This window comes from Acanthisitta chloris, unplaced genomic scaffold, assembly GCF_000695815.1.
Source record: "Acanthisitta chloris isolate BGI_N310 unplaced genomic scaffold, ASM69581v1 scaffold972, whole genome shotgun sequence".
NCBI classification, from domain to species: Eukaryota; Metazoa; Chordata; class Aves; order Passeriformes; family Acanthisittidae; genus Acanthisitta; species Acanthisitta chloris.
Window position 1 is genome coordinate 5,244 of NW_008660821.1, and position 8,501 is coordinate 13,744.

Sequence of the window (8,501 nt, forward strand, 5' to 3'; positions counted from 1 at the left end):
TCCGTAGATTCTTCCATCTTCTTCCACGTGGCCTTGAGAGTTTACTGCTTATCTTATCCGTGTCATCAGAGTCTGTTCTCTGCTTACGCTGCTCAACTGATGCTTTTGTTATAGAACTCCTGTTTTGCTCTGCTCAGTCTACAGTTAATAAAAGAATAAAGTGACTAGTATGTTCTTTTACTGGTAGAAAACACCGAGTGTTTTCTCACTGTGGAATATGGAAATTGTCTACTCTTGAATAATGTTATTAGAAGAGTAAGAAAACCCTTCTGCCTTTTTAAGAAGCAGTAACTAAAATGCTTCTGGGTGTAAATAATTACTGGTAGCAGCATGTTACAAATAGATGCTAATAAGTGGAGTTTCTAAATTATCAGTTGAGGGAGTCCAATTTCCTTGTTGCAAATTTCTTTTTATTAGTGCTAATGAGACTTATTTTAAGGGGATAATAGCCATGTGCAGTAGGGCAGAAGCTGTACAGTGCCCAGCAGATTTTCTTCAACAGTGTAACAACCCAAATTCTTACTGTTTCTTTGTATCAGCACTATTAACATCTGCTGAGGGTTTTTTTCTGCTATCACTATTTCTGATGACCTTAGAGCTGTGTCTTCTTCATAGTACAATTTTTCTTTTTATGGAGAGAAAGGCAGTTTTATTAGAAGGTTGTTTTAGAAGAAGTAGAAAACAGTAGCACAACTTTCAGGGGTTTGGTAGTGTTGGTGATGGGAATTATTGCCTGTTTTGTTTCACGTTTGCCATTTGATAAAAGCAATAGATTTCTTTTCTCCAGAGGGTGTAGCAAATTTTATACTTCCTGGTTTTTATCCTCCTTAGTTAGGTCCTTAGTCCTTCAGTACCTGAGGGAATGCCTGAAGCTGTGTCAGGGGAGGTTTAGGTTAGATGTTAGAGAGAGGCTTTTCCCCAGAGGGTTGTTGGGCACTAGAACAGCTCCCCGGGGCAGTGCTCACAGCACCAAGCCTGACAGAGTTCCAGAAGCATTTGGACAATGCTCTCAGGCACATGGTATGGTCTTTGGGGCTATCCTGGGCAGGGTCTGGAGTTGGACTCCATGATGCTTGTGGGTCCATTCCAACTGAATATTCTGTGATTAGTTGAAGAGAACTTTCCCATTTCTTTTGACCTGCAATGAAGAGAATAAGAGCTTATCTTAATGCTCCATTTCAGAAGTTTTCATTTAAACATAGCAGACAAGATACTTTTTAACTTGATCGACAACTTAGCACAAATCACTTCTGCAAAGAGCTCTTCAAACCTTTGAATGAGTTAATTTTGGTTTTGTGCTAAAATGTGCAAGAATCAGTACTTATATGTTGATTTGCCATCTCAGTGTGCTGTGTCCTGTTTTTGGCTCCCCAGTATAAGGAAGATACAGGGTCATTGGAGCAAGTCCAGCAAAGGTTCATGAAGATGACTGAGGGGCTGGAGTATTTTTCACATGAATAGAGGATGAGACTGTTTGCCCTGGAAAAGAGAGAGCTTGCAGGGATCTTACATGTCTAAAAACCTGGTGGGTAGGAATGAAGCAGAGGCAGCCAGACTCCTCTCAGTGTCCAGTGACAGACAAGGCAGAGGACACAAAATAATACACGTGAAATTTCATCTGAACCCAAGAAAACAGTTTTTACTGTGAGGGTGGTCAAATACTGGAGTAAGCTGCCCAGAGAGGTTGTAGAGTCTTCTGCATTTCTGGAGACTTCACTGGACACAGTCCTGGGCAACAGGGTCTAGTTGGCCCTGCTTGAGCAAGGAGGTTGCACTAGATGATCACAGAAGGTCCCTTCCTGGTCTAAATAGGTCTGTGACAATACACTTACAAGGGAGGAGGTTATCAGTGAATAAAGGTGTAATTCGTCACTTACAAACCATACTGGAAATACATTTAAATGCTGCCTGTTCAAATCAGGTAATGGTGCTCAAGTCTAGTATCTGTGGAACTAAATGGAACACTGATTAATCTTTTAACATTTAGTTGCTATGAAGATTAAGAGTCTTCATTACTTATTTCCTGAGTTATTAAAATAACAACTCATAAAAAGTGTGCCCATAAATTGTCAAGTCAATTTTGAGTCAGTCAAGGAGGCTTTGTAAGCAGCTTTATTGCATTTATGGTTACCTTGTGTAGGTGAAAGTTATATAATTGCTGAATTGACTTCTGCAAGATTGAGTGTTCTTAACAGTTGAAGAAAATGGAGTACCTTCATATCCTCTGCTGTTCTGCCTCTTTCTTCAGGAACTTGAGGTATTACTTGTCATTGGTCATGACAACTAAAGTTACCCCAGCCCTTTTCTGCATTTATTGACAGATAGGTTCACCTCATCACACAGAGGTGTTGAGGAAATCAAGGTATAATAGCTAAACCACAGCATTTTCTACTGTAAGAGACTTGTCTTTTCCTAAAGACTTGACTCAGCTTCATATTCTTTTTCTTTAGTAATTAAAAAAATTTGCTCCTAATGGTTGATTTCTCTAAACCCTTGAAATAAGCTGTCACTTGTGTTTGAGATTCACTATAAGGTCTGAAATGCCATAGATCACTGCATTTGTCAGCATATTTGTTCTGGGCCTAACTTAGGGCTTGAGGGAGAAGATACATTGGAGAATGTGTGAATGGACATCAGTAAATAAGGACTTCAAACTGTTGTCATTGAACACTTAGTATTCTGATCCTGTAACTAGGTTTCATTTTTTTCAGCTGACTTTAACTTCCATTACAATTAAGAATTTTAAAAAACCCAATAAATCTATCCAAGGTCTTCAGGTTGCCTTAAAAGAAAAGCTGCGTGTAGCTTCAAGGACCTGAATAGTTTGAAAAAGTTCTAATAATTGTCTCTTGTCATATGCTAGAAGAGTTTAACTAAATGAGAAATTATGATGAAAGCATTCCTTAAAGAAAGGTATAGTTGCAGGACATCCAGCCAAGGGAAAATTGTTTCTGTCTAGCTGTGTATGTTAACCAACTTGAAGCTCCTTCTTGCTGTTTACTTGTTTTACTGGGAGGTTGTGAATAGATGTTTTGTGGAAGGGTTTATTCTTTTGAATTAAGTTTTAATTAGAGTTTTAAGGGCAGCACAGTGGGAGAAGAGGCATGACTGTAAACGCTAAAAATAATAATGCTTGAATAGAAATTGCAGTTGCTGTGAGAAGATTGACTTAAAATTCTTTACTACTTAAGACTGCGGGTGACTTCCATTAGTTATGGAAACACTGGTGTTCTTGCTTGTGGTGTTGTGAGAATGTTAATTGACATTCAGTCACTTACCTAACAGCTAGAGGTAATTTGGGTAGTGCTCACCTAGCGCATTCTTCAGTATTCAGGCTGAGTTGATAAAGTGCAAAGAATTTGAAAATGCTAAACCTCTCTTTTCTAAACTGTAATGTAGGAGGGAACTAAGAACTTCTGTGTTAGCCTTGCAGGCATTGAGTGATGTCAAATGCCTGACTGAATGCTGTGGGATACACGCAGCCCAGTCAGTAACTCAGGCTCTACTCTGCTGGTCAGGGACTATCTGCAGGAGTTCAGCCTGTGTAATGACTATTTTAGGTGTTGTGGAATGTGAAAGAAGTGGCAGTTAAGGAGTGGGAGATTTTTTGGTCCACCCTTTTCTTTTCATAACTCCATCATTATGAAAAGATGATGAGTGAGTAGTGCTGGAATAATGCTCTTGCTTTTGTAACAAGTTACTTGCTTTGTCTTCAGTATGTTCAGGCATCAGTGATGATGCTGGTGAAATTCTAGTAGAGTGTAGGGCTTTAAAAGTTGCATTTATGTACATTTTAATGTGAAGGACTTAAAATGCTTTTTGCATCTTTTAAATGGTGTGTCCCAGTTAGGAAGTAAAATGGGAGGATAGTGTGTCTTGTAAGCAGCTTTTAAATTTGAAATGGTACTCAAGGCTAAGGTCTTGAATTTCAAGTACTGTCTCAAACTTCTAGAAGAGCCAAAGCGACTTTAGAAATTGTTCTCAATCAGTAAAATCCCAAGGCTGGTGGGAAGGTGACAACCACTGACCTTGAACTGTTTCTCACTTGAATTTTGTTTGGTTTTTTAAAGGACTAGCTTAGAACTCCAGGAGTGTCTTTTACAAGTTGTGTACTGATCAGCAAATCCTGAAATTCTGAAGTGCATCAAAATTGTTCTTGTTTTTGTGCTGCCTGTATTCATGGCTGTTTTCACACTGGTTTAGGTTTGCTGCCGTGTTGGGGCTTTGGTTTCAACCATTTTAATCCCTCAGAGACTCATGTAGGTTGGAAAAGACATGTAAGTTTGAGTCCAACCATTCAGCCAAGTGTCCACAAGTGCCACATCCACAGGTCTCTTGAACACTTCCAGGAGTGGTGATTGCTCCATTTCCTTAGGCAGCCTACTCCAATGCTTGACAACCCTTTTGGTGAAGAAAGTTTTCCTAATATCCAACCTAAACATCCCCTGATGCAACTTGTGGCTATTTCCTCCATCACTTGTTACCTGGGAGAAAAGGCCAACACCCATCTGATTACAACCTTCTGCAAGGTGGTTGCAGAGAGCAATAACATCTCCCCTGAGCCCACTTTTCTCCAGGCTGAACAACCCCAACTCGCTCAGGTGCTTCTTGTGAGATTTGTGCTCCAGAGCCTTCACCAGCTCCATTGCCTTTCTCTGGACTCACTCCCTCTGAGGGGTTATGTGGAAACTCATTTTACAATATTGAGTTTTGGGTTATTGCCCTTTACATGCAGCAGTTCTGTAGTTTACTCCTTGCAATTTTCCTCTGTCTTCAAGATTTCTCTTGTTAATGCTCACTGTAGTAAACATTTGTGTTTTGGGAACTAGAGTAACCCAGCATTCTCTTCCTGCCCTGAAGCTGCAGATCCCAGTTGGTTATGCATTATTTTTACTTTTCAGCTATTCACCGATGGAATCACCAACAAATTAATTGGCTGCTACGTGGGTGACATAACAGATGATGTGGTTCTAGTTCGGATCTATGGGAATAAGACTGAGCTCCTGGTGGATCGGGATGAGGAGGTGAAGAGTTTCCGTGTGTTGCAGGCCCATGGCTGTGCCCCTCAGCTGTACTGTACCTTCAACAACGGTCTGTGCTACGAGTTCATGCAGGGTGAAGCATTGGATCCAGAGCACGTGTGCAATCCAGATATTTTCAGGTAAGCTTTTAAGTTGTTATTCTTTTAAAATTTCATTCTTTCATTATGCATTTACAGAGTTCTTTCAGACCTAAAGGGTCTCCAGGTGTAGTTGATGAGCAGACTGAAAATAAGTATTTCTAGAAGCTTGCATTGAATTGATGTTCACACTCTTAGCAGCACACTATCCTCTTAGTTATGGTATTTCAGTGCTGAGCAAATGGTCCTTGCTCTTTATTGTGAGTATTTAACACTTGCACATTACCATTAGCGAAGTCATTTAAGACAGTGTTGTTGTTGTATGGGGCTGGAATTGGTTAAAACAAGTACTCCCAGCTCTGGTTCCAATTCCTTCCTTTTGTGAGTAGATCCAAGAGAGTCTTCCATTGAGACACAGTCATTTAAACTATTAGTAGTGAACAGAAAGTGCTGATATCTTAAGATTTTGGTTTTTCATATGCACACTGAAATGTATTTGCCTAACAATGGCAGCTGATTGAGTCGACTCTTCTAAAGATAAGCAAGAGTGGACTGTAAATAGAGGTGAAGTATGTGTGTTGTAACTGAACTTCAATCATCCTGCCTGCCTGCCCTCCCTCAGGCAGTGCTGCTAATGGCCTTCTGAGTCTTAGAAGATGCTATCCTGTGACTGTGCTGCTCTTATTTAAACCCTAGTTGAATTCCTGTGCTGCGTTTTCTAGAATTATTTTTCAATTGAATATATTGTCATTGTCTTATTGCGAGGGAAAATATGATACTGTCAGGTGTATATTAAATATAACATGAACTTTTATTTTTTAGGCTCATTGCTAGACAGCTTGCTAAAATCCATACTATTCATGCACACAATGGATGGATCCCTAAATCTAATCTGTGGCTGAAGATGGGGAAATACTTCTCTCTCATACCCACAGAATTTGCTGATGAGGAAGTAAATAAAAGGTGGGTGTTCTTTCCTGACTTCCCGTTTCTTCTGGCTGAAGGGAGGTGAATATTTGAGAAGTGAGTTTGCATTGCCGCCTAATGTTAGCTTTGGAAAACTTTGAGGTTTGATCAGACTCTTAAGTAACAGTTGTTTTCTTTACCCTTGTTCAAGAACCAAGGTGAACTTGCCTTGCTTCTTCAGGTAGTTCTTTCAACAGTTTTTGAGGGAACCTTTAGTATCAAACTGAGACCTGTGTTCTGGGGTGAATACTAAAGCCTGTTCCCTGGGGTTGCAGGAGTACTGTGGCTTGTTCACACTAATCTGCACCTCTTAGCTGTCTTGTATTTGTCCAGCTTAGAAATCTGTCAAAAACTGGGTAGTATAAAAATGAAGTTACTGAACGGTTACTTTGGGTGATGGGATGTGCTCCCAAAGTGCTGTCCAGAGGACGAAAAGGTATCCACACAATGACCCTAGACCTGTGCTATCATGGAGTATGAATATTTGTATCACCTCGGTTTAAGGGTTTAATTGTATTTTGGGTTTAGCATCCCAATATAGCTCTTGACTTGTATATCAAACTGGGGATGTTTTTCTTAGGAGCTTAACAAGGTAAGAAAGTATTTCCAAAGGGTTCTAGTGTCAGTGAAAGATTGGGATGAGAAGAATGGCACAACTAGAAACAGCAGTTAACTTAATAAAATTTCTCTGCTGTAGTCTAAAGCTTGAGCTGAATTCAATGTTTCTTGGAGAGTGGAGATCCAACTTTTAAACTAAAACTGGAATTTGCAAATGTGTACAAGGGTGTACCCTATCCAACTTCCTGTGACTCAGGAACAGATTCCAGCTTAAAAACATTCTTCATGTAACTTAATTCTTAAGAAAACTGAGAAAATGTGAGTAGTTGACTGAAAATCTAGAAGATGAAATGGCTACTTTAGTATATTTACTGTGACTAGGCTAAAAACTGGTGTTAACTTCCTCAGTAGAAATAAATGTAGTACCTAGTACTTTTGTGATTTCTTCTTGGAAGAAGTAATGTAACATGAACAAAAAATGAACAAAATTTATGCAGTTACCCTTTTAGTCTTTACTCCTTTAAAATGTGCAGTAGTGTATTCAAGTTGTAATCCTGATTTTTGAACTGCTGTCATGTTTACAGAGAATCTTCAAAGAATTGTTTTCTAGGGAGGATAGAGAAAAATGATTGTCATAATTTGACTGCTGTGGTGCCCTGGAAAAGACAGCCATGACTTGGGAGAGGTTTTTTGAGCTATTTGCAGTAAGAATGTAGAGAGAAATCCTTCATTACAAATACACACAGGACTAAATGTTAACTCTCAATCTTCTTACACATGAAAAGGTTTTTAAGTGACATTCCAAGCCCTCAAGTTCTTCAGGAAGAGATGGCCTGGATGAAGGAAAGACTGTCAAATTTAGGCTCCCCGGTGGTACTCTGTCACAACGACCTGTTGTGTAAAAATATTATTTACAACAAGAAAAGAGGTAGGTATTGAGCAAAACAGTAAGTAGTTGGGTGGCTTTGTTTATGCTGTAATTGCATGTGCTACCTCAGTGGTGACATTTTCCTGACTTGTTTAGATGAACTCAGTTTGGGCTTTTGCAACCCAGTGTGATGGTAACAGTACCTGTGCAAATACTAAGTTGCTTAATTAGCTATTTCTCATCGGTATGTTACTGTACAGAGGAATAAAGTTGGTTTCCTGGTTTTAATGTATTTGTTGATCCCCAACCTGCCTGTATGACTAGACTTCAATGTATGTAACTGTTTGTGTTAATTCTGTTCCAGCTGCGTAAAGCTTTTAGGAAGAGAAAGCTGTCCAAGTATAGAAAATAACACGAAGATTATCTCCACTAATGTGCTTTGTTCTGGTCTGTGATTGTGGGAATACCATTTCCTAATGAAGTGACTTAGTGATATTTAATACTACATTCAGTAGCTCAATTTAATTTCTGCATGAGGTACTGTGCTGGTTTGAAAGCAAACCGGTGCGTAAAGCTTTTAGGAAGAGAAAGCTGTCCAAGTATAGAAAATAACACGAAGATTATCTCCACTAATGTGCTTTGTTCTGGTCTGTGATTGTGGGAATACCATTTCCTAATGAAGTGACTTAGTGATATTTAATACTACATTCAGTAGCTCAATTTAATTTCTGCATGAGGTACTGTGCTGGTTTGAAAGCAAACCGGTGAGAGACTCTGAGTCAGAAGAGAAGTTTAATATGAAACACAAACAAAACAACAACAAATAGTACAAATTAACAACCCAAAAGAAAGAAGCCCCTGACAAGTCAGCAAGTAACCCGACACCCTGTCAGTCAGGGTTGATAGCAGTCTGATTGAATGGTGGCTGCATCCTCCTGGAGGGATGGGTCTGTCATCCCATCACTGGAGCAGTGGTCCCGCAGATCCGCT

At 39.5% G+C, this 8,501-nt stretch overlaps 1 protein-coding gene across 1 annotated transcript in view; it reads left to right on the forward strand.

Moving 5' to 3' along the window:
- Positions 1-4,896: 4,896 nt before the first annotated feature.
- The window catches only part of ETNK1 (ethanolamine kinase 1), a 15,117-nt gene continuing 11,512 nt past the window's right edge, over positions 4,897-8,501 (forward strand). Inside the window, exons 1-3 of the mRNA XM_009069944.1 lie at positions 4,897-5,161; positions 5,942-6,082; positions 7,429-7,571. Coding sequence (XP_009068192.1) covers positions 5,109-5,161; positions 5,942-6,082; positions 7,429-7,571 — 337 coding nt within the window. The 5' untranslated portion in view covers positions 4,897-5,108. The remainder of the gene's footprint in view (positions 5,162-5,941; positions 6,083-7,428; positions 7,572-8,501) is intronic.